Raw genomic sequence first — 26,953 nt, forward strand, 5'->3', positions numbered from 1 at the left:
GAGGAGAGCAAACAGAGGGCGCTGACAGTATTTTGGGATACTGTTTCTTCGATATTTTGCAGAATTTTCCCAGTAGTTCTTGCGATTCTAAAGTAGTGTTTATTGGTAATTAGTAGCCGGTCATAAGTTCATTGTGTATTACTTAGGTATCACGTGACGGGAGTACTCCCATCATGACTTTTTTAGCTGTTGCGGGGCGCAACGTACCGTCCGATTAATTTTTCTAATCTATGCTGTGTAATAACGCGCTTTGAGTGCTTAGGCTCTATGTGGCATCACATAGGCTTATCAGGTCACACACAGAAACAGGGGGTGGGGGTCACATTTCACTCTTGCTTTAAGAAAGTACAACGAAAGCGTTAGCATCAATCTCATCGGGCATATATTTAACTTGGCAATATTATTTCCTGGCATGTGATATAAACTAGCTTTGGTCACATGTAGCGGTCACATGTTTTGGACATCATTACAAGAAAAAGTTCGAGTGAACTGAGGTCGATGTTTCAAGGGCTCGTTGCATCGCAATGCTGGGTAAGTGTCAGAAGGCTGGCCACACAGAATATAACACGTAGCGACAAAAAACATTGCGTCGGACGACAAGTGTGGCAGATGACGAAGTCGAACATCCTCATCATATCCGTAGCCTTCCTATATGCTTCCCAGGCTATCTCTAACGCAGCTGCCGCATCACGCACTTGTTTTGTTCGTCTGCTCGTCAAGAGATTGATTTCTGACTGAGCCTCTGCTCCTGTTGGAAGACCGGTCATAGCGATTGCCGCCGAGGCGATGACTGATCCTAAGGCAGCGTACTTGACTGCACTCATGACGTTAATGTCGTACAGTGGAAGCATCATCGCGTAGGGCGGTAACAAGTACGTGTGTTCAGCTTCATTGTAAAGACTGTAGGCCTCACCCGTGGCGAGTAATCCAAATATGAAACGTGTGCTGACCAACCTCCAAAGGGTCAGGTTTCCGCGCGTGAGGAAATCGTGAATAACTCTGCGCCAGTTCTGGAAGATGAAAGGACCCATGTCACTGATGTTGAAGAATATGGCGTTCAGAAAATCGGGACCCTCAAAGCGGTCTTGGTATTTGGTCATTAAGTGCAACTGTTGTCGCAATGGAGAGTTGACATAACGTGTACCCATGCTGTCTTCTGTAGCCCCGGTCCTAATAAAAGCGACTTTGCCAATGTCATCGATTATCTTACGTACTTCTTTTATGGAAGCGCTTGGAGCGTAATCTCAGAAAACTTCTCGTAGATTGACCACCCCATGTAGGTTTCTGTGAGTTGAAGACAGAGGTTAAGGTTTTGTAGATCTGCACGTTTCCATATGTCGGATGGGTCAAAGTCGCCCACATAGGCGCCGAGAACTTTGCTGTTGATGAAAGGAGCACACTGTTGAACCATAATCCAGCCTACTTCGTAGTGAATATACTTCTCTTCCATTTTGTTCAAAAGTCCGCTAAACGCTCGTAGGTAATCAGAGTCATCCTCGCTGATAAATACTGGGGCATCTGCAGGGAGGACAAGCTCCTCTGTCACGATTCTTACCAACGCTCGTAAGAAATTTCATTCGTCAGGTTCGCCAGCTCATGTAAGTTCTTCGGTGGGTTCGTGCTAGTGTTCTTCGTGTAGTTTGTGAGATTGTCGAGTATTGCAACTTCGACTTGGAAAAATTCGGAGTATGGAAGCATGAATTCTTCCCTCGTACGTGCACCTTTTGTCGCATTTGAAACGTCTCGTAGTACCATTGGTACCTTCCCGAGTTTTGAATTACGGCGGCCCTCTTCTTGTAGTTGGAAGCTTCTGCTGCACCGCCATGAATGACCAATGCATTTCCACTGTTTTCAATATTCAAAAGGTTCGTTATCCTAAGGATCCTGAAAAACCTGGCCAATGACAAGAGCACGTCCGCCTTCTCAGAGATGCTGGGCCAGTCTACGTTGCTTTCAGAGAGAATATTTCTGAAGCCGTGCGTATCTCCTCGATTCTTCTGTGCAGCCATTCTGCACGCTTGAAAGAATGCTGCCGGCCTTTTCATGTGAATTCTGCCCCATATCGAGGAACAGTTCCCTGGAGATTGTCGTTCAGCAGCGCAAGAAAGTGGTCCAGGTGGCTACGGTAGGACAGACTTCAACTGAGCCCTGTTCCAGCCATCACAGACGAAGACGTAGAAGTTGTCGCACGGGTCGAGATGGTGGTTGATGGTCCTACTGAGCATTACTTCGAACGCACTACAAGCTTGCGAATCGCAGAGCAGGTAATGATTCCGGCCGCTGAAGTGCTTGATGACAAAATAGGTTACAACACCCAGCAACAGAAGTACCGGGATGAAAAAGATCATTATGCGTTTGAACTTCTGTACCAGGGAGCGTTCGGAGCTTGACGATGCAGGTGGTGTCAGCACGTACAGGGCGTTGATTGCGAATTCGTGAGACGCGTGGGTTTCCGACGTAGTTTCAGTGAGACACTGTACGACTGGTCGACGGCGAGGCCTGTTGTAAAGAAAAACGTGAGCTGAAAAACGAAACTACAGCTAGAAATTCAAACAAACAAACAATTGTACATAACGAGAAGTAGCCGATGCGAGCTACAAACAGAGAGGACAGCAAACGCATCGGCCGTAACGCCGAAGGACAAAGGAATTACTCAAGACTTAGTGGTCTTGTTCGTGGAAGACACTCACGTCGCCAACGAGCGTAAAAAAAAACGATCATTGCGTTGCAGATCTCAAAGAGGCTGAGAAACCATCTTTATACCCGTGCGTGTTTAGTGCACTGCTTGTCGTACGTACTATGCTCCAATTTGACTTGTCTTCCAAGTGTACGAGTTTTCACGAAACTCAATAGACAGAGTGCGACGCCAAACGGGGCATTCTCTTCGACAGGAACATACACTTATCATGGTAACAGGTAGCGTCGCACACAAGCTTATGTGGGCTGGTAGCACATGTGCGACATGTGGATAACATGTAAATAAATGAAATGAAATGTGTAGTGTTGTACAATATGAGGGAGAGAGCGATGTGCCTCTTTCGCACTGCCACATTTTCTGTGTGGAGTAACTATCAAACGGGGAACCAGATTGGCGTTGACTCTTAGATACGCTATCATTTCTTAAGGCACATGTGGTGCCTCCGTGTCCGCATGGCGTCACACTGCTTGGAGTGGTTCCCTTTATGGCGCTTCATCCTCCTCCCTCTGGGCGAGACATTCACCACTGAATGCCCTTGTTCAAAGCACTGCGGACGAGGCCCAAGAAGGACAAAACGGCTCTCCACTCGTGGTGGGGCGACGTTTCGGACTTGTACGCACACGTTCTACATGCAGGCAAAGAGCCTCGGCTACTTCTCCTCACTCTAAAGGACATCACTGTTCTTGAACTGGGTTTTCAGTGGCGAGCCTCTCAGTCTGACGGGAGGATATCACGTTCCACGTGACCTCCTGACGCCACCCACTCAAACGTCGCCCACTTGAGCACTGCTGAAGAGGCCCAAGAAGGCAGAAGCAGTAGTCCGGTGCTGGTGTGGCGAAATGGAAGTTATAACCACTTGTAAATACAAGATCCCTCAATATCCTTCAAATTAAGGAGGCAGTCAAGGAGTTTCTCAATTTCTCTAAAATCCTGAATCCCGCACGTATACGTTCAAACATCGTTTCAAATATTTCGAGCATCGTATTTCGCACGTATACGTTCGAAATACGATGTTTGAAATGTTTGATTTTACGATGAAATTATGATATGATGTTTGTTTGATGTTCGAAATACACGAAGTTTGATGTACAGTTTGATGCACAAATGAGCCGAAACCACCACAATCGTGAGCGCAGGCAGGACAGCGTTCATTTCACTTCAGAGGGTCACGTGCTTTGGAGGGACGGGGGATAATTAGCTTAGGGGCTGGTGAAATATGTAACGAGTAAAATATGTGAAAACTTGGCCTGACATAGCCTTGCTGACGGTTGCACAGTCCATGTGAACACAATCTCCACAAGTTGTGAAATATGTAAAAACGTGGCCTGACCTAACCTTAGTGATGGTTAGTACAGTCACAGACGCTCAACATTATACAGCCTGCAATAGCACACACCCGTCCTTTTTCATTTCACTTTTGAAGTCTTCACCCACTGTCTCGACACTATAACCTATGTTTTGTGAAAAAAAAAAAAAAAAAACCTTTTTTTCCTTCTCAGATCCAGATTTGCTGATCCAAAATTTTTTCAACAGTACAAGGCAAAACAGGTTTTCCTCTCCTTTCAATTTGTAGAAAACCTGACTGACCTTTCCTGTGAAAACAAATAGATTCCCCCCACCTCGTAAGAAGTCAAAACATATACTGCGAAATTCCTCAGCACACGGCTCCTTATTTACCAATTTTCCTCCCCAGGCGGCCCTCACTGTCAACACTTCTCCATCTTTCAAGATGGCGGCCTCCACATCTGTTAGGCTTAACAAGGCCGTCGCTGTGAATGAACGCCTTCAAATGGTATTTTACAAACGCACACACAACTTTCTACTCAACACTTTTTCATAATTCTTATGCTTCCGATACCCTATATCACCTCTCATTGACATCGAAGCATAATTTAAATTTCAAACGCACTTCGATAATTTTTAAAATTAATAAGCCCGCCTACGGAACTACACCCAATCTAAAACAGACTCCTCAGGGTGAACGTAACACGGCTGACACTATACTCCCTACAATTTAATCCCTGCAAATTTTAAGCGTATACGGATAAACCTTTTGCACGACAGTTGAGAAAAACGGGAAACCCTTCGTAGTAGCGACGGATTACTTACAGCCATGGAGCCTGATTGATGGTTCACCGTAGCCCTTCGAGCTGGTTATTGAGTAGCTCCTGGAAGGTAATAGTAACTGAATGTAGCCAAGTCAGCCAGAGAAGACAGCTCAATTGATTCAACATTCGTGAGCGCGTGGCGGCTAGCTCTAGGCACGTCTTCCTCTATACGACTCTCGTTCTCACGAAAGAAATTCATTTTATTGTCACTTCAATTACTTTATGTACTTTCTCTTCCGGTCTAATATTTAATAATGGTCATTTAGATGACATGATTTTAAAATTACTTTATGTCTTCACCTCACGTGTTCTACCAAAAATGGTTTGCAGTCGATTTGCTTGTAGTCGTTTTGGCTCATGTATCCCTAACCCGTGGGCTACGACTGTCAAACAAACATGGAGGCTGCACTTTACTAATAGTGTCCTCTATAAACTTGCTCCGGAATTGCCCCGAAACCACCGGGGGTGCGTGACGCTCTACACTGGCGGTGTGTCAGCGGAGGCATTATCGAACATGAAACAGCACCGACTCTGGTGGATCTGGTGGTAGTAGCGCGCGCCACCTAGTGATGTGTACTCGTTGTGGCTCGTAGGCTGCGCGACCCGTAGCGAGCGGCACCTGGCGCGCGCTACCGATGCCATGCTGGCGATTGCTGTCTGCCGCTACTTGTCCGGCTACACCTGGTTACTTGCCGCTTCCGCTTCCTACGTGCTTCCGGCAATCGCGATGCTTCTTGGGATTCCACTCTGGCGCTCGGCCGATTTTCACGGTGTGGGTGCGGGGCAACTCAGGTGCATTCTTTTCACTTGCTCCTCCTGCCCTATATCCGAATTGATTTATTGCGTGCTGCACTTTCTTATTGAAAAGAAAGGCATTCCTAATAAAGCTTCTTTTAGCAGGAAAGTAACCCGATAACCCGTCTTGCTTGGAGTCCAAGGTAGTGCAATCCAGTGCAAGCGAAAAGAATGCACCTAGTGCTGCACTGAACGTGTGCACTCCTTTAATCGAAGACGTTCAGTGCGCACCAGTGCCGTCTATCGAGGATGGCAAGCTGCACCAGGTCTGCTAACGATCCCGCGGTGGTAGTGGTGATGGCGTTTTATAGGCCTCACATGAAACCAGTTCTGGAGGCAACAGTGCCTCCCTGTGGCCGGTGCCGGTCGTTACATGTGTGACCTCGCTTGCTTTGTTTCGCGCATTACATGGTTGCGTTCATTTATTGAACTCGAGCAACTCGAGAGAAGAGCACTTTTGGTGGGTAAAAATGTCGCTGCAACGGCTATCGAGATGTCATCCCTGTGACAGTGACTCGTGGTCTGAAATTTGAAGGTCCAGGGTGCACTAGAGTCGGCTCGCAGCGACTCTCCTCTCCATGCGGCTCGCTGGAGTCGGTGACGTGCGACGACCGCCATATGACACGACTCCGAATCGCGCGACTTGAATAAACAAAGACAGTCATTCCGAGTAAAAGGACACAGCCATAGGTCGGTACCTGAATATTCCGAACTAGATTACTGAATGCCCCAAGGAAGAAGAAGCAGAACTGCGGCGAAGTGAACTGCAGTAGCAGTTAGCCATTTCTATACTCGTTTGCTCGACGAAGGTGCGATGCTAGTCGCCTCGAGAAATGAATTGTCCTTGTTCGTCGTCAGGAATGGCTAAAAACTGGTTACTGGAGTTTATATGTACTGCGGCAGGTTCTTCGTGCCCGAATTCTATTCTTGTGATTATAATTCTTACTTATAGTATGGTTCAAAGAGTGATATTAAACGGTAGGAGCAACTTATTTATTTACACATGGTAAACAAGATTTTCGTGCACGAGACCGCAGCTCTTCAAGTTACCCTGGTTACCATGGTAATCTGAGTAAGTGCAGTCTCGTTCACGAACCGTTAATATCACTCTCTCTTTGATTTACTGACCACCGGCTACTTGACATCGCCTATTTTTTCTGCCTTCGTATCTTCTTATAGTATGGTTCCTAGAAAACTGGCTATTCATGCCATACGCTGTCAGAAGCAGCGAGTTTTTTCAATGCAGCGCCCTTTCAATGACTCCATGGCATCCGTACCCCTCCTAAACAGAACTAACATCTCTTGGCGAGTCAGGTATCCTTGGGCTTGGAACTAACGTGATGTGTTGGTGGGCATTTGGAGATGTAGTTGCTCGGCGGAAGCTCATAACAATATGCTTTTCTGGTTTTCTGCGTATGATGAAGGTGAAGTGCGCAAGTCAGCTGCAGCAGCGTACCCTTTCAATGCCTCCGTGGCACCGGTACCTCTCCTTAACACAACTAACATCTCCTTCCCTATTGGAAAAAAGCGACATCAGGTCTGATGTGATTTGGAACACTGTCTTCATGCTAACTCCAGCTGATATTATAATCACAGCCGCTCTGATGCTGATGGTTAAGATCAGCTGATGTTAGCATCATGACAGTGTCCCAAATCACATCAGATCTGATGTTAACATCACAGCTGCTCTGACGATTATGTTAACATCAGAGCTGTCCGGGCTGGTGTTAACATAATGCCAACATCAGAGCTGTCTTGATGCTGATGTTGACATGAGATTCGTGATTTCCTGTCACATTTCGGTAAATAACAAGCTCTAGCTGGCGAAGAGTAATATGAAATCGCGCCAACCTTTCACCGCCCGTAACTGCTCAGAGCAAGCCCCACTCACGGGGAGTTTCTACTCTTCGCAGCGCTATATAGTTTCTTTCAGCTACTTTGAGAGACGCAAGTTCCAAAATGCCTCCTAAGTAAGACCTGAGGTATTCTGCAATAGCATATGGTGATGCTGCAAGTAGTCAATGGAGCTGCGTCCAGTCAAAGACCGTGACACAATGGCCCAGTGCATCTATTGCAAGTGTGAGATTTATGAGAGGTTGTCAGAGCAGCTAGGTTGCAAAAAGACGAGACGGCATCGGAACCTTTTGCAAAGCAATAAACAAACCACATTCGGTGCCTCCGATGACGAAACAAGAAAAAGCTCTGCAAAAGATGTTGAAGGTTCCGAATTTCATTTACTTTCTCCCCTCCATATCCACTCAGACTCATTTCGTTATGTCCTCTCTTGGTCATCTTAAACGCTCAAACGCTGAAACATCCTGGTAGGGCCTGTCACCGCATTGTTTCATAACGTGCAACGAACAAAAAGACAACATTTAATCACATGTTGAGGCGATGATGACAGCAGAAATGTACACGGCTCCTCTAGATCCCGCACTTATATATATTACAATCCGGAAGCTGACGTCACTGCAGCCGGTTGTATACAAGTCGAGACGTCAGCTCCGAGCCAAATAGTGCCTGGGAACGGGGCCAAACTTTCGCTGTTTCATGACGTCGTGTTCCGAAGTCTGTAGGTCAGGATGTCGCCCAGTTAGGGTGGGTTCACACGAGGGACGCATCCCCGGATAAGTCCGCGGCGCGCGGTGACGTCATGTGGACGGAGGAGTCCTTGTCCCCGCCGAGCATCACACGGGACGAGGGATGGGAGCGGATACTCCGTCTCTAACTACACTTATTCAGGCTGCGTGAACGAGTTTTCTCAACTTTTCTGCACTATGGTTGAACAGGAAAGAAATGAAACTTTGTACGTTGAGGTACATTGCACCTGCAGCTTTCCACAATGCAGGGAACTACTGCACTAGCGAAATAAAAAAGAAACTGCCGTCGTCGATGACAACGGATATTTCGCCGTCGACGCCATTGCCTAGGAACTGTGTTGCTTTGCCGCGGAATCATAAAATGTCCTCTTCGTTGAATAACAAGAGCATGTCTTCTTCGTCTCTTCCTTACTCTGTGAACTGGGCCTTGTGACAGTCCTAACAGTGCTGTGACAGTATGTAGCGCTCCTGCAAGGTTCGTAGGGCATGGTATGTCGACGATTCTCACTCCCTTGCTGAACATGCACGAATAGTCAACCCCCCATTTCTGGGTGGTGATGCGTGTTAGTACAGGACGGCAAAACTGATAACACAACACGAGCTCCATTTTGTTCAAAACAGGTGCGCTCTGGAAACAACCGCGTAGCACGGAGGAGCTAAGGCGAGCCTACAGTTCGCTACAAGTCGCTATGGAAGATATGCGCAGCGTGATTACTAGTGTATGAAAACAGTGGAGGAATAAATAAATATACTACATCTCGAACGTCACGCATGCTGTCCAGCCTGCTAAGGGATGAGGACTAATGTCTGATATTTAGAGTAGTGTGAAGATTAATATCCCAAGCGAAGCCTTTCGTTCACGCTTGCGTTCTAAGCAGATCATGTGACCTATTGGACGAAAGATCGACGAGAAGAAGAAAAGAAAACAATATATGTGTTATTGATACCGCTTCAAGAAAACATATTTGAGAGTTACATGACTTCATTCAGATTATTTCAGAGTATGGTATCGTGGCAAGTAAGAGGTGGCTTAGGCTCATGACGTTGGAAACAGCTTGCACTTCTCGTCAGGATTCATAGCTGTATTCCGTCGGTGCTACCGAAAGCTTCAGAAAATCCTTGAGGTGTTTTAAGGGCTCGTTGCACCGGAATTCGGGTGAGCTTCTTTAGGCAGGCCGCACAGAATATAACATGTGGTCACGAAAAAAACCTCGGCAGACGTTAAGTCAGGCAAACTACGCAGTCGGACGTCGTCAGCAGGACCCACAGAGTTCCGGTACGCCTCCCAGTTACGCGTACGCTCCTGCTGGATGAAGCACCTGCTCACTTGAAGTTGGCCGTCAGCAGAGGTGTTCATGATACAGTCTCTACTTTCGTTAAAGCTGACCAATAGTATGGGACATTCCCAAAGCCAGCCGAGCCGATCAAGGACCCCAAAGCACCATACTTGACCGCTTTGATGACGGAAGGTCGTAAAGTGGCATCATCATAGCGTAGGCGCAGCAGGTATGTACCTTCGAGATCGTTGTAAAGATTATACCGTTAGATGTCTTTCGAGTAACCTGGGCTGAAATGCGTGCTGATCAATTTCCAAAATGTGTGGAGGCCCCGAATAACTTCCTCCCAGTTCTGGAAGATGTAAGGACCCATATCGGCGATCTTGGAAAATGCGCCGCTGAAGTTGAAGTCTTCAAATCGGTCTTGGTACGTCGTGAGTAAACGAAGCTTCTTCCGGAAGACGGAATCCGTGTAAGGTGAACCTGGTGTCATCTTTCCGTATATCTTAGGAAAAGCAACGCGGCCAATGTCGTCGATAATGTTACGTACGTCCTTTATCGACTCCGCTGGTACGTTCCGCTTCAAAAAATTGGCGTAGACAGGCCATCCCAGCATGTGTTCTGTAGTCACGAAGCAGTAGTCGCGGTTTGTTATATCTGTCAAGCTTCCCGGCTGAAATGGCTCGAAGTCGCCGACATATGCACTAAGGACTGTCGATCGATGAAAGTGGCGCACTGTTGTATCATGATCCAACCTACTTCGTAGTGCAGGTACTTTTCATCGAATTTTCAAAAGCCCGCTGAATGCGCGGATGTAATCGCTGTCCCCGTCGCCCTGATATTTCACCGGGGCATTTGCGGTAAGTCCAAGTTCCCGGTCACGAGTTTATCCAGCGCTCGTAAGGAATCTCGGGCCGTTAAGTTTGCCAGGTCGCTCAGGTTCTTCGGAAGGCTTTTGACGGCTGCCTTGGTGTAAATTTGTTAGATTGCCGAGTATCGAATCTTCAACTTCCACGAATTCAGATATGGAAGGAATTTTTGTTCTGACATGTAGATGACCTTTGGTCGCATTTGAAATGTCTCGTAGTAAGTCTTGTAGTCATACGTTCCCGGGTTTTTAATTAATGTTGCTCTACGTTGGTATTTACTAGCTAACATAGCGCCTCCGGATATGACCAAGCTGCCTTCGTTCTTGTCGATGTTCAGAAGGTTCCTGATCCTGAGAGACTTGTAAAATCGAACTAGTGATCTGAGGACGTCCGGTTTCTCAGAAATAACGGGCCCAATTGCACGGTCGCTTGTGTGAAGTATTTGCCTTAAACCCCACATGTCTCCACGTTCGTCATCTGCAGCTCTCCTGCACGCCTGGAAGAAGGCTGCCGCCTTCTGGTCGGGACTCTGGTCGTAGCGAGGAACATTTTCCATAAGGCCTTCAGCTAGCAACTCCAAAAAGTTATCCACATGGTTCTGGTAAACAGACTTGGACTGCCCTTTGTTCCAACCGTCGCAGACATAGGCATAGAAGTTGTCGCACGGGTCCGTTTCTTGGCTGATGGTCTTACGGAGCATGTTTTCGAGTGCGCTGCAAGCTTGCGAATCGCAGAGTGAGTAGTGGACGCTTTTCCGAACGGTACCGCCACCAATGATGAAATAGATGGCAACCCGAGCAACAGAAGGAAGACGATAGAAATGCCGACGCCAATGATTTTCTTTCGTGAAAACGATGGAGGGTGATCTGTTGGATGAGCTGGTGGTGTTAATGATTGCAGAGCCCTGAGAGCAAATTGGACGATTTTCATTGGCTGCTGCTTTGAATTTGGACTCGTTGGAGTCACTGCCTGTTATGTTGAAAGAGAGAAGACAGTAAGAAATATCAATAAACCTTCCGTTTCTATCACTGAGCTTTACAGTTTGATCATTGCAATGAACGCCACTATGGGCACACTTGTAAAGGCTCTGAATAAACAACACTGATTGTGCCCGGTTAGTGGCAGGGATCATTAATGTGGTGGAAGCAGGGATTTGCCCAGTATTTTCACCCCAGAGCCGTGTTGGAATTCCGTAGGAAGGGATGTCATCTGTTTACTGCCCTACGTATTCATAACATTTATGAAGTGTTAGGGGCGTGTGCTTGTGTGTCGAGGGGCCGGGACATCTTTGAAAATATCCGTGTGGGAGGGGTGACATGTTCACGTCCGTCAGTACACTACAAAAACCACATAGCACGGTGCAGGCCAACCACTGCCCTTCTGTTTTTAACCAATCAGGGGACAGAACGATGTCATTCGAGATGGTGATTGGTTAAGAGCGTGCTATGTTGCCGTCATCTGGTGTTGTTCTGAAATGGATCACGCGCTCTTTTTTCCTTCCGATTTTCTACCCGTAAATCCACTTTTCCACATAATATCGCTCGATTTTAACGTACGTTACCGTTACTGAAAAGAAACAGCGATTTTGGAAAAAGGCACAGAACCCGAAAACTCGAACCCGAAGAGTTTATATGTGCAGGGTGTTTCATAAAAAAAAATCGTATTAAAATATCTACTTGTCTGAGCGTTGTGGGGCCAACGGTATTTATCTCGGAGGAGATTTTTCCATTAACTCTGAGCGTGTTTATCAAATGCAGTTCACGAGAACTTGAATTTTGATCTTCGAAATTTGCCAAGACCACCACACGATTTTTATATTTTTTTATTTTTTTGACAGATAGAAAGTGCATGCCGCATTAACCGAACGGTTTTACTACTCTTAGTGAAAGCGTTTGGAAGGCAAATGTTGCATAGAAGTGAAAGAAAGTCATATACTGAAATAAAAATGTAAAATTATAAAATTCCGTGTACTAGAACTTTTTTATATGCATTTCAACAACCCCGTCTGATGCACTTCTAGCGCAGAAGAAACACGAGAATGCTAAGCCTAACGGATTCGAAACTTGCCATCTTGCAAAAGGTACGGTTGTTGAATTGGACTAATCTACACTGTATTGAGGATAGTCCAGGTTAGGTTTTTACAGATTGGAAATCTGGGGGGGAGGGGGAGGGGCGTCCCCCCCCAGGCGTGCACTAGGTGGTGCAGGCACCGGTTAGATCAAAAGGTCCTTAGTAAAAATGGCGGATCGCTTTCAAGCAACGGGCGATAAAATTTAATTATGATACGTTCCACGCAATATACGAGGGTCATTCCTGTTTAATTTCGTTCCTAATTAGTTTTAATTCCTTCCTAATTAGACACTTACGTAAATGATTTGTTTTTATAGTTTTTTTTTCTTTAAAAAAGCCAGTGGTCTGGATACGGAACTACATTCGCCTACACGTTCTATTACAATGTACATTCACTGCTATACAATGGCAATAGCCGGAAAAAGATTGCGAAAACTGTCGTTTCAAGGCGCGGCTGCCATCTGCATTGCCTGCGGTATAATACGTGTGGAAACGAGCGTGTTCTTCGCCACATTCGTTAGACGGCCCCACTGCAAATACAAAGCGGCAATACAGCCGAGGCAGGCTACAGACATAGAAGACACAAACACATCCAAGCTTCCAACGTCTAAGAATCAATGGCGTGGTGTGTGCAGCATTCTTGACCGGAAATTAGGAGGCCCTAGGTTCGGATACTTCAGTCGGTATGTTTCTCCTGATTCGAAATACGGGAAGTGCACTTCGACATATTCATGCTATTCGTTGTACTTACGGCCATAACTGTTTGATGCAGGGTGCCCCGTGTTGCTTCAAAGTAGTCAATATGGACGGATAGCAATAGCAAGGTGATGCCGAGTGAAGTGAGTCAATTCTGGTTTCGTACTGAACGGCTGAGCACGCGCAGTGGTACACTGACCGCACTGACCTCGAGACCAGAAACACGCGCTTGTACTTTTCTTCTAATTACCGCCCGATTTCATTGTCTATATTCCCGTCGCGCCCAGTCTAGAATACTAGAACCGTTTTCTCATGGATCTTTCCTCACCTTGACTGACCTTGAATTTCTTTCATAGTAATCAACACGGCTTTCGCAAGGGCAACTCTTGTGGTACACAATTATCGTGTTTTATTCATGCCATACAGTGTAACTTGAACAATAACGTACGCACTGACGCCATTTTTCTTGATTTTCGTAAAGTTGTCTTCGCTGAATCTTCATCATCTTGTACATAAGTGGTTCAAAGACTATATGCACAGGCGTTCACAGGTGACACCTGTTGGTCAATGATTCCCTCTCGTCTCCGCTTCCTGTCCTATCTAGCGTACCGCAAGGGTCAGTACTCGGTCCTCTTCTTTTTCTTATTCTTCTTAAAAATCTCCCGACTTCCATATCTTCAAGCATTCGTCTGTTCGCAGACGACTGTGTACTCTACCGTAGTATATTCTCTCACCGATCAGCTCACCCTTCGACACGACCTAGATTATACCTCCTCATGGTGTTCTATCTGGAAGCTTGTCCTCAACATATCGAAGTGTGCCCCAGTTTCTTTCACACGTCCAAAGCAGCCATATCAGACTCATTACATTTTGAACAACTCTACTCTACTATCCCGGAGTCCAGCTCCTACAAATACCTCGGCGTTAATCTTGTTCGTACTCTGAGCTGCACGAACCATGTTAATAAAATCGCTAAAGCACTGCTGAAAACAAATAACGACGACACGGGACGGACGCAAAGCGCTGCACCTTCGTTGAAAGTGCAGTACGTACGTTGTTTTTAGCACTATTTTAGCGATTTTCTTATTCGTGACCAACAGGCCCAAATTGGTACTTTATTGAACCATGTTAAATCAGTTTTAAGTGACACAAATCGTAACTTGGGATTCATACGCCGCAACCACAAGCATGCGCACCATCTCTGAAAAAACTTGCCTATACAACACTGATACGCCCTAAACTAGAGTACGCTTGTAGCGTATGGGACCCTCATCTTAGCATGCTTAATATCCTGCTTGATTCATTATGGGAACGTGCTGCTCGATACATCTCTAACATTTATTCTTATCCTTCTAGTATCTCTTCAATAAAACTACCTCTTCAGCAATTAACCACCTTAGAGAATTACGTCGCCGAGCAGAGAGAACGGCTCGCCGAACTGGGCAACCTCCTTACATTGTAGCGTACCGCCGGATGAAAGCCAAAGTAACACGAGAACTTAAAGCGAGACTCTGCACCGAAAACGTGTTGAGGTAACGCTGCGACGCCAATCCGTACCGTATGATATTTCAGTGCATAGAATTTCTCATTCCCAAGTGGCACAGGAAATTTGAAAAGGAAGATTTTGCTTTGAGTGATTAGGCGCTCCTCCACGGAGAAGCAGTCAAGCAATACTGGTCTTCACCTCACCGGTGGTCCTCGTGTACTGTTTCTGTAGGCTTTGCATTTACAGCTGGCAAGTATTTTAGAACGGAACCGAGGAAGCAGATGGCTGGTCATGATGGCCATATGGTCATTCATGTGGCACAAAGGAGTTACAAAGCGCGTGCGCGTTTTTACCATCCTGGTGACAGCACCTCATTAAGGGCAACCTCCATGGAGCGAATGTACAGCGAAAAAGCTGCGAACTTCGCTGAGCGTCGGACGCCCTGCGCGAGGCGTCAAAAATGTGAGCGTCCGCCGCCGATCTGCCCATGCCAGATATTTTCGCCCAGCGTCCGCGATTCCGGAAGCGTCAACTGCAGATGAACCAATCAAAGTGCTCTTCCGCTACGAATCCACGCCAGATTGCCTGCACGTGGTCGTCTGCTCTCGTGAATCATCGTCGTCGTCCTCTTCTTGCAACTGGATGCTGTCGTCTGCTCGCTGTTTCGCCAACTGCATCGTTAGAACGTGAGGCATTCTCTGCCAAGAAACATGTTTTCTTTTCGCAGTAGTGAATATGCTTTTCGGTACGTTACTGGGCGCATCTTTTCAGACAGATGCTGGATTTAGTTGCAAAATTTGTGACATTAAATGCACTTTTTCGAGCAATTGATTTCACTAAGCTTTCCCCTTATACCCTGGCAACAGGGACATCACAGCATGACTTCCCGACGCCGTCCGCTGGTTTTTCGCTCCATGGAGCTGGTGCCGGCGAACAACTGGCGGCGGAACGCGCGTGACAGTCTGCCGCGCGAACTTCGTTGCAAAAATTCGCTCCATGGAGGTTGCCCTTTAGTCATTTCCAATCTCCCTTGCGGATAAGCGCCATCCCGCTCCAGGGGCAACAACAACAAGCGGTGGCCCACACAAGACTACGGGCCGCCATCACGCATGGTACAGGGTGGCGGGAGAGGGAACCTTCGGAAGTTTCGTTTTCGTTTTGAGCATCCCAACTCTTTTGGCAACGAACGAATCCCCGACTGCCAAACCAACTTCATTTCTCATTTCGGAAGAATGTACCGAACTTATTTACACAGGCATTATAATAGTTTCGGATTGCCCCGGAGTCTCCCTATAAGAAAGAAGACCGGAAGCGTTGGCGTAAGTTTTGTCAACACCTTTCATCGTTTGACCCGGCCTCAAAGATCTCGAGGACAATTCATGCTCTGAAGGATGCGCCCCCAGAAAAGAATCCTCTTGTGGCATTGGCTATCGTTAAGGATGTGGACAAAATCACGCTAGCGACAAATTTCTCCGTCGTCCTAACGACACCGGCGGCTGTCTCGACGACTGGGGTACAGAGCAGTTCTGTCCAGAGCTTGACGACAGAAATTCACCAAGACTGGCCCTGTCCACAGAAGGTTATGGACCACGACTTTACTCTAATCGAGCTGAAGACTGCGTTGAAACTTGTGAATGTGCGATCGTCCACAGGACCAGATAAAATCACCTACGCCGCACTATGAAACCTTGACGAGCGGCCACTCCTAGCTCTCCTTCATGTTTATAATACGTCTTGCCGACAGGGATCCGTACCATCTACCTGGAAGGAGGCATTAGTTGTTCCCATCCTGAAACCAGGCAAACCCCAAATTCCCTATCATCCTTCCGCTCTGCGAGGCTGGCAAACTGTATGGGAAAAACTCATGGAGAGAATGGTTTCCAAGATGTGGCTGGATTTCGTCACCACCGCAGCTCCATGGATCCAGTTCTCGGCATAGTCTCTACAGTCCAACATGCTCGTGCTCATCGGCAGATTGTTGTATCGGTTTCCCTGGACATCAAGCACTCATATGATACCGTCTCGCACATTTGTGTGCTCGACGCCTTGTGGTTTTTTTGGAGTATTTCGTCGACTCATCAGCTGGTTCCACGATTTCCTTACGGACCGAACTACCGTTGTCTGCCCACCCCACGGCCAAAGCCCTAAGCACCCTGTTCATCAAGGCGTGCCCCAAGGAAGCATTCAGAGTTCTACACTCTTTAATGTGGTAATGGCAGGCCAAAATCGATAATTCCTCGCAAAGTACCATTCTCTGTGTATGCCGATGATGTTGCCCTTTGGACAGTAGGCAAGTCATGACCAGCCATTCAGTGCCATTTGCAGCTAGCCTTAAATAATGTCCATCTGTACCTCACGCGACTTGGAATCGACCTTTCGCCCGAAAATTGCGTCGAGCTCCCTTTCACTCACAAGGCTATGAGAAATTTCCCTCTTTGGGTTGGTGCAAAGAAGCTTGGGCCTGTATGTTCCCCTCGCTTCCTTGGTGTGGTCCTGGACTCGAACCTGCGCTGGGCTCGCCACATTAAGCACCTTGAAACCAAAGTGCAATGATGGTTTCCTGCAATTCAACATATTTCTGGCTTAGGTTATGGCTGTGATCAACGCTCTCTTCTAGTCGTTCACGCGGCTTTGGTGAGGGCGACTGTGCATTACAGCCTTCCAATCTTGCACAGGGTTTCTACAACGTCGTTAAATACCCTTCTGACCCTGTTTGCCCGAAGCCTTCGTCGCTGCCTTGGAGTTCCAAGAATGGCTGAAACATGGCAAGTCCTAGCTGAAGCTGGTGAACTCCCGGTGGAGGTCCTTAGTGAGCGTGAAACGGCTCGACACTTCCTACATTTGCGTGCGCACATTCCCCGTCATCCACTCCTCAGGAAAATTCTATACCGTCCTGAAAGTGAAGTCCTGAAAGCGTAGCGCAGAGGACACGCCAGGCTCTCACTGGCTTCATAGCTAAGGCCGTCACACCGCCGAATGCCCCCTGGTCTCTGCCTGTGCCACCCACCTTTGCACGTCTTCCGGACCTCCAGGACCGCAGAGATCAGGTTCCCCCTCAAGTCCTTCGAGCCCATTTTTATGCTACCTCTTTCTACCTCTGCCGCAGCATACGCGCAGCCTCTGCGCATCATGAAATCGCACGTCAGCGTCGGCATTCGTCATCCCATCCGAAGGCGTAGTGGAAGGACAGTCGCCTTTTGCATCAAACCTCATCCACAGCTGCGGAACTCCATGTCATACTTTTCTTTCTGCAGCACATCGTTCACTTTACCCCACGGGGTTGGGTAGTATTCACTGACTCAACATCCGCGCTCCAAGCAATTGAAAATTCTGGCATCCGAGGCTCATCTGCACTGTTGGTTATGGATGTATTAATGGCTTACAAGCTTGTCTACGAAGCAGGGTACAGGTTCGTTCTCCAATGGGTTCCAGCCCGTTGCGGTGTCGAAGGCAATGAAGAGGCCGACAACGCCGTATAAGCAGCTCTCTCGTCTCGGAGACGGACGCGTATTGCGCAACTGAAAGGAGATCGTCGGTCCGTACTTCGGCGCCTCGTTAACTCCTCTGGCTATCCGCCAATGGACCGCTGACATTCTCCCCCAGCCATGCTGAGCAGAGTTCCAGCGCTCGGTTTCCGCATGCCTCGACATATCTCTCGACAAGATGCCGCGTTAGTTCTTCTATTTTTGTTACTTTCGTGTTAGCGCCGCGAAGCAACCGTGGCTATGAGCGGCGCCACAGTAGTTCATCGAATGCGTGTCGATGTGGCTTTCACAGTACAGTGACGTTACCGCTTGAGACAAGTTGACTCTCCCAACTGCAGTCACTATGCTGCTGTGGAAGATCTAGCGCATATTCTTCTCCATTGCCCACATTACCAACCTTCCCGAACCGTACTCTCCAGATCCCTTAACGAGCTTGACTCTCGCCCCCACTCTCTCGCAAAAATGCTTGGTCCCTGGCCACGTCCAGCACACCAATGCTCTGCCCTCAAAGGTCTCTTCACCTTTCTGGATACCATAGGACTTCGATCCTTATTGTGAAGGTGCTCATTATTTCATTCCCCACATCACCACCAGCACTGGGGCAGAGTATCGCCCCTGGCAATGAAACTCCCCAGTCATCATCTTGTAATAAAGTTGTTGTTGTTGTTGTTCTACCTTTGGTCTACCTGACCTTGCGATACGCCGGAAGTACATCAGACTGTGTCGATTCCATAAGTTCTTTCACTGCAGTCACGTGAGACCAAATTTTTTTTATCTCCTACCCACTATGTATGCCCCAGACTCGATCATGTTCTCAAGGTCGAGTGCTTTCAGTCTAATACCGATCACTTTTCACGCTCATTTTTTCCACACACAATCACTTCTGTGAACTGTCTTCCAGAGTCGTTAATTATTATTAAGGGTTTTTGCTATTTCAGTCGTGATCTTGCTAACTAACTGCGAGTTTAGCACCACGGTATTTTCTGTATTATTACGTTGCTGATTACCTTGTTACTGCCACCTCCCCCCCTCATGGGGTTCTCTCATAAATAAATAACACTTAAATACTTCAGGTTGGTATTGACAGGGTATCCACTTTATGCAGACTTTAATGTGTTATGTGCTAAGCTTATCTGCCACACCAACTGTAATGTGGGGAAGAAAGGCCCGAATATGAGGAATATTTAGGGAATCAAACAGAAAACAAATGTTCTCCGAGACGCCAGGGCCCGCTTGCACGAAACGAGTGTTGCACTCAGAGTTTTGTGCAAACAATCCCTGGCCAACGAAGATGATGGCGTGTTTACAGTACATCGAGATGCTTTACGGTTCTATATTGCAGGACGATACAAAAAAACAGTCCATGCTGAAGTAAATATTCTAACAATTTTATTGATGAGAATATCGCTCCCTTTACGAATGTTTCCCTTCACATTTTAGCTTTTGTCGAAATAACTGGTCGCCAATTGTGGCATGGTTCCCGGTAAAGTGCTTTCACATCATAGCTGCGAAACCCATGACCCCCTAATGGAGTAGAAGTGCATGCCGCAACTGCGTGACACTCCATACTACTCGCTCTTCAATATGTGGTTGCATACCCATCTGCAGCGCAATGGATCATATATAGCGATTCAAAGGCTGGTCTACAAGCAACAATATCGTTCCTGCGTAATGGGTGTACGGTACCCGTAGTCCACGACATTCGGACAGTGTGCATGCAACAGTGCCTTACGCCAAAGCCGGTGTGCAAGACATATTGAGGTCTCCTACACAGACTATGACTAGACGACAATGGCTACAAGGCGACGGGCACTTCTCGTTGCTCCATCTAGTTGACCCGGATTTGAAATTTAGAGATCCGTCCACGTTACCTCGGTCTACCCAGACGCTCTTGCACAGGTTCTGTCTGAACGTGCCATACGGGCGGCAATTCCTCCATAAAATTGGGAAAGACTGACTCAGCGAACTGTACACTTTGTGCAACCGTGCAAGACACTGAACACGTTCTCGTGCACTGTTATAGATACGCACCTCAAAGGGCTACCATAAAATCTGCTCCCGACCGACTGGACAACCGCAACTTTGACCTCGTAAAAGTGCTGGGTCCTTGGCCGTCTGACAAGAGTAATGCTGCCTTGTCAGCGCTTGTGACGTTTATTCAGAGGTGTGCGTTGGAGTCACTCTATTAGGACCTCGTGATTCATTGTAAACTACGTTAACCGGTGATTTGGCCTTTGGCCGATAGTTATCGCGAAAGCGGCGAGTTTCTATATTTTTCCCCCTTTGGGGTATGGGGTGTGTTCATGGGAGTAGCCGAATTTGGCGTGTGATGCATTCAATCTCTCCCCCCTTTTTTTTTTTTGTCAATAGCAGCAGTATTTTCCCATCGCTCATTTTGCACTAGTGCTCGAACGGCGAGTACACTGCTACCTGATCTGGCTTAAACCAAGCAGAAATTACACACTTTCCGGAACTCTATGCAGACTTGTTAGGCTAACAGGTGAATAAACATTACCGCCATGGTTAGTATAATTATATGCTGTCTCAGCGTGCGCCATAACCAATTCTTCACTTGCGAATCTCCGCGTCAGTAAAACACGGCTCACTCTGCGAGTGTCGCTCTGCGAGCACGTTTCGAATACAGGAATTACTTAGTTACTTACTTGCCAGACACTGTCCTAGATGCCACAGCGTCACATGAGCAACCAAACCTTTTAGTGAGATCGAAAGCTTATAGGCTAAAGTAAACAATATTCATTGCACGCCATAACTGCTACAAAAACTCAAAATGCAATTACCATCAGCACAACGCTCTTAGATATGAAAGTCGAAGTCGCGTCGAGGTGCAGCAACGAGAATGCTTCTGTCCTGTTCAAGTCCATCATTAAACTTCCAGAAACCGAAAGAAGTGGAACTTGCGGGAACACCTTTCGAATCACTCGGGCGACTTCATCGTCGGCTATCTGAGCGTCTTGAAATACTAGGGCCACAGCGTTGTTCGTGGCACCGAAGGCTGCACGGAACCTGCACAGTCGTCGCTCTATCTGTGCCATTGTGTGGTGCGGTGAGAATTTTATGCTTTTTGCTCTTATCTCGCGGCCGACACCCTTGAGACCCCAATAAACTGGGCAGCATGAGTTGTTCTTCCTGGACCTCTGAAAGAAAGCATACAAGGATTTTCTGGAGAACGAAGTCCCGGTAAGCCGCAATCGCTTGCGTGAGACTCTTGTAATCTTGTTCTAGTTTTAGATGTACGATCGATGTACCTGGTGCTGAAGAACCCTGAAACAGTTTGTACGAAATGTACAAGTGGCGACGTCCCGTAAATGCTCCTTTTCCAGGAACGCTAGAGACCGCACGAATAGGGCGCTGAAGTAAAGGGCGAACTGAACCTTCTCTCCGGTACAAGGGTCGTTGAAGTCAGCTCGTCTGACATAATGCACAGGCCGAGCAGCCTGTCCTAGCCTCTGGCATTGCCCTCGTCGGAGTGTCTTGCAAGAGGAAAAATTTGGAAATTGTTGTATACAGGAGCGATACGTTCCACTTATCAGTGCGCACATCCGATCTGTTGATGCAGCTAGAATATCTGTATCGGTGCAATTTGCGAAAATGTTACCTGCACTGAAATTGCCATATTAGTCAGTGTGGTTCTGTATGCGTTCACTGAACCGTGCATTGAACACTACATGGCTGATACAGATTAGACACCATTCGTTTGTTCTCATCTGCCTCTGTCAACTCGTATCCATTCGAGTCCACATTTCTGAAAACGTTCAGCACCGAATCCACCTATAGTTATTTTGAGCGGCACATCGATAACGGTTGTGCATCAGCTTGTTCCTCGTATCCTATTACGTCTAAGAATGTCCACCACTGATGTATTAGTCATCTGCATAACTCAGTCGCAATCCGACCGATGCATCCACTTTGAAAAAAAAAAAAAAACTATATTGTGGTGCTTTCTGGTGTATACACTTAACTAATGTGGCGTGTCTTTCTGCTGTCGTTTTCGATTGGGCATGCAGAGGTCAGATACTTAGAAGGAATACACTTCGATAGGAAGCTGACAATACAACGTCTAGTGTCTGCTACGGCTATCATCCATACGACACAGTATGCGCTGTATCCCCCATAGACGGTTACCAAACATGGGCATATGTTATCATCCGAGGTACCCGGCGAGTTGAGGTACGAGGTCACGTCGCAGTGGTAGTGCACAGCATCCTCAGTAGAGAAGAAGAGTGCCGCCGATATGTGATGCTTGCAGATGTCTGCCGATGATGTGGATGATACCAGGACGTCCTGTACTTCTGCTGCCACCACTGATGTTTCCGCGCCGAAAAGCTCGCAGAGCTCCGACACTTCTGTATTGCAAATGCGTTGAACGTCCATCGTCACACAACCTTTTGTATTTCACTTTTCGACGACTGATTATATCAAAAATCGTGTGAATGCGATCTGCTGGACACTGACATTCAGCTGTTATACTTCCACTATTAGCAGCTGTAAACTCGCAGCAGGATGTTTGCGTCACTCATAGTAGTCAATCTAAGAAAACGGGTAGCACAAGCAGTCATGAGATCCAGAAGTGCCTCTACGTTTGTAAGCCTCAGTAATGACGAAAATCATCTAGACTTTTCGAATGTAAATGACGGTAAGTACTCAAACTGCGTAGACTAGAATACTGTATAGCCGATTTCATGCTCACGCGCACGCTGCACACTGAGTAAAACAAGATGCTTAATTGAACAGAACGTCACCACATATAGCAAGCCAACCATTGCACAGAATCTTACCGTTATCAACCCTGATATGTAGCACGTATACATAGGCGTGCCGGCTATGTGGCGAAGTGCTGTTTTCAGTGCGAAGATTTTTCATATAAAGCGCAACGCATACTTCGTGGACAGAACGATTAGTGAAGCCTATATGAAGCAATAAATACATGAATATAAATTATGATCTGTGGAAGGTGGTATTTTGAGCATTATTAATGTATTTTTAGCGGACACTATTAGCGAATACATTAATTAAATTTTGCGAAGAAGACATGCTAGCTCTATCATTTATGAAACATTTAAGAGATATGTCCAGTCCACGCTGGAATATGCCTCGAGTAATGTGATCCAGCGAACATTCCCGCTCGAAAAGTGTAGGATACCTGTCACCCATCATTTTCTAGCTGGCAATACGTATTCCACTTCCTGTAAGTCATCCTTTCCTATATGGGACGCGCCACTAAAGCACACGTCGACGCCACAGGCGCTCTATAAGAACTATGCTGAACGAAGCGACCCCCAGCACAGGTTGTCATAAGCTCAATACTCTTTTTCAACATGCCTGTTATATCCAGCTCGTCTGTAAAGAAGATGATGACATATGATGGCTTTCTGCCAACACGCTCACAGATTTCCAGATGGTGACTCATTATAGCACGAAAATTGGGAAGGGAATCTTCAGGATCTGACTGCTTCTCCTGGAACAGAATGCATTTCCTTTGTATTTGCCCTAGTTATATAACGAATCGAAAACCGACATGTCCCCATCTTCCTAATTACCGATAAAGGTAACGGTTTAAAGTAATGTATCACTGTTGGCATGTCGTTGACGAGATAGTGCCATCATGGAGTAACTTAGTTTGTTATTCCACTTGTATAGGTCCCGACAAAAGTTTACGGAACACGCGAGCGGTGTATTTTCCCCTGGGTGCGACACCCTAGCGGCAAGCGGAAGCGGTCTTGTTCACTCGTTCTATGTGGTACAGGAGTGTGCCTGCACGACACCAGTTGAAACCACGTTTCGAGCACATTCAAGCGATACCGAAACTACCGCGGTGTGTCGCTACCAGCGCACTCACTCACCCCTGTGAACGAGTAAAGGAGCCCATTTTTGCTCGCCGGTAGGGTGTCGCACCGAGGAGGAAATGCACCGCTCGCGTGTTCCGTGAACTAGACTGAACTGTTCCGTAGAGAGTGTAGTCCAAAGGGCTCTGGGAAGGTTGTTCCAACTCAAACGTCTGCTACGATACTCATCTTACGGTGTGAGGTTAAAAGCGTACAGATCGCTATAGTCTTCCCATTAATGCAATATGCCTGTCCAATTTGGGATCCCCATCTTGTCATACGCAAAAAGAACTTAGAAAAGGTTCAGAAGAAAGCTGCCAGATTTATTGTTGCAGATTATCGCACAACAACATCGGCGTCAGAGTTATGTCGCAGGGCTAATTTGCTACCATAGTGGAACAATATTTCAAGCTACAGCGCCTTAAATGTGCGCCTTGTTTCAGTTGATGACAAGAACCCCGCTTCCTTCGCGTTTGATCCCGAGATGTCACATTTCTAGACACAATCATAATCGACATTTAAAGGACATCGTAGCTCGTACGGATGACTTTAAGTACTCGTTTTATCCAAAAAGAATACGTGAATGCCACAGCCTTCCGGTCATCATTGTGAACCAAGTTGATGTATAATTTTCTTGAAACTTTAGAACCTGTTTTTCAGTCCAGCCACCTATAACGGTTCACTTGTGGACCAACAGTATCCTAAATAAATAAAATAAAACTCTTGTCGGGACCTGTACGTGCAAGTGTTGAACGAAGCACGACTACTAGAACAGTGCAAACTCACACACGAAGGTATTACCTAACTGTGATATAGTACAGAGTTGATTCACTGACGTCACTCCTCCAGAGGGCACTAGCTTCGAAAAGCCGAAATCGCCGCCATGATGTAGTACCTGTCCCTGTAGTCCCAAGTTTAGTTCCTGTTTCGTTCGCTGTCTTTGCGCTATTGGATTATGGTACAAATAATATTCACAGAGTACAATAACTTTGAAACACCAAATGCACGGTGAACGCGATGTGGATGAAAGCCTGGACAGTCAAAACATGTGGACCTACATTATGGCGGCAAATCTGCTAGCGGCAGTGGCGCGCTCCTGCGGATGACGTCATGTGAATAAACCCTATACGTACCGTACACAGCTAAGGGCATACCCAACGGTGATAGCTTAGGAAATAGCTTGCTACGCTAGCACACGGATTACGTGGCGCTGAATGAACAGAAGACATTTTACGCACAGATGCTACGACTAATGCTGCCAACTTGCTTCGGACAATGCCGAGGCAGACGCATTCCCAGACGCTGTTGAAGTTGATGCATCGGAAGAGGTCTTGAACGGGCAGCTCGGCAAGGATGCGCCGCACTGTTGGGTAAGACGACAGTACGCTCGCAGCCGACTCTGCCCCTCCACCAGCCATGGTCACTATGGTGCACTAGAGATGGTTACCGTAGAAAGTGGAAATTCGCACGTGACCCTACGTTCAATAGTGATGACGATGATGATAACCTGTAAGCATGGTCGCGAGGTGCTGCACGTACATTCTGCACGAAAGCTTGTCATTAAAACTTGGTGCTCCTATAACTGCTTCAATTCTATTCTGACTGCTTCGCATTCCATTGAATAGAGAAGTACACAAACAAACTCCACCGAGATTAACTTGTTCCCAGGGCGCGACACCACGGACTATCAGGTGTCATGCGGTAACGTTCTAGTATATGAGGCAAGGGATCGTTAGGAGGACGAACAAGTCTCACAACGCCCAGTTGCAAACTTCAGTTGAATGATGGGAATTGAAGAAAAGGCACCAGCCAGTTGCATTCGAACCCACACTTCAACTGTCATCATTCAACTGCAGCGCGCAACTGGGCGTTGTAAGGCTTGGCGTGTGTTCTGTCCACGACCTACTAGATTATAACGACCATGTCATAATGAGGAACCCCTATCAGGGGCCCGTCCGCGCGATCCGCTAGGGGCGCTACTCATCGGCACGCGAGATCTGCATCACGATTGGACGATGGAAATTTGAATTCTGAACTCGCAGAAGCGTATGTACGACTACCGTAGCAGACGACAGCAGTAGCTCCTATGAAAACGCGTAGAATGATGATGATAATCAACCTCAGAATGAAACATCTGTGGAATATCCACCGCTTGTACAGAAATACTAAGGTACGTGGAAGTACAAAGTATTGTAGAAGTTGAGGAAGCAATAACGGGGACGATGAGTAGCGCCACAGCTACCTTCCAAAAATGTGGCGCTGGGAAGGGGTGCCTATGACATCGTCGTTATAATCTAGTAGGTGGCGGTTTTGTCCTTCTGTGTTTGCCTCATCCACTTCAAAGTTATATGAGAAAGATGGCAAGTGTGGTCGCCTGTGTGAATGTGCGAGTGAATGGCAACAATGTAAGAGAGAATACGTTGAAAGGGTGAAGTACGTGTCCCCGTGGCTTTCCTAGCGTGGCTTGGTGCGCTGAAGAGAGGGTAGCTAGCATGGTGTAATTGGTAGCATCTCTGACCGGAAATCAGAGGGTGTGGTTCGAATCTCACTGCTGGTGCCTTTTCTTCAACTGCCATCATTCCATTGAAGCCACAGTGTGTGTCTTCGCATGAGAAGTGGTGAACACAAGATAGGTCACGTGATTGGCAAAACAAAGCGGCAACTTCCCAAACACGTGGTCGTTGTTTGGATATGTGTGGCCTTGTAAACTAAATCTACTTTTGTCGCCCATGCTGAAACGACGCGGGAATGCACATGGTCCACCTCAAACTTGCTGTCCCTTCATTCGATGCGCAACCAATGATGGCAAAGCAAGATTCCCGTATTCCCGTGCCAACATTTATATTCCGGGAATATTTGGGTCAGTCAAGGAAGAGCGATCCGTTCTTCGTGTTGACCAGTAGCACCTTGGCAGCCGAAACAAGACGAATGCTGGCCTCAATCCTAGGCAGTATCTGTACAGGACCTGACACCGTGGCCAGGTGGATAATTTACGAAAGTGACATCGGTTTCCTTAAAAGTGCGAG

General features: G+C 47.0%; 1 protein-coding gene and 1 long non-coding RNA gene across 5 annotated transcripts in view; both read right to left on the reverse strand.

Moving 5' to 3' along the window:
* Nucleotides 1–2,111: 2,111 nt before the first annotated feature.
* LOC135386192 (uncharacterized) overlaps nt 2,112–26,953 on the reverse strand; it is a 449,529-nt gene continuing 424,687 nt past the window's right edge. For all 4 annotated transcript variants that reach the window (XR_010420629.1, XR_010420631.1, XR_010420630.1 and 1 more), the window contains 2 exons: nt 4,808–4,866; nt 2,112–2,499 (listed from right to left, as the gene is read on the reverse strand). This is a non-coding gene — a long non-coding RNA (uncharacterized LOC135386192). The remainder of the gene's footprint in view (nt 2,500–4,807; nt 4,867–26,953) is intronic.
* Nucleotides 20,824–25,429, reverse strand: LOC135384133 (uncharacterized). The gene is made up of 5 exons (XM_064613352.1): nt 25,166–25,429; nt 23,425–23,560; nt 22,228–22,448; nt 21,351–21,575; nt 20,824–21,239 (listed from the first exon to the last, which is right to left on the reverse strand). Exons 1-5 carry the CDS (start codon nt 25,343–25,345, stop codon nt 20,868–20,870), a joined length of 1,134 nt encoding a protein of 377 aa, XP_064469422.1. The 5' UTR covers nt 25,346–25,429; the 3' UTR covers nt 20,824–20,867.

This window comes from Ornithodoros turicata, chromosome 2 (assembly GCF_037126465.1).
Source record: "Ornithodoros turicata isolate Travis chromosome 2, ASM3712646v1, whole genome shotgun sequence".
NCBI lineage: Eukaryota > Metazoa > Arthropoda > Arachnida > Ixodida > Argasidae > Ornithodoros > Ornithodoros turicata.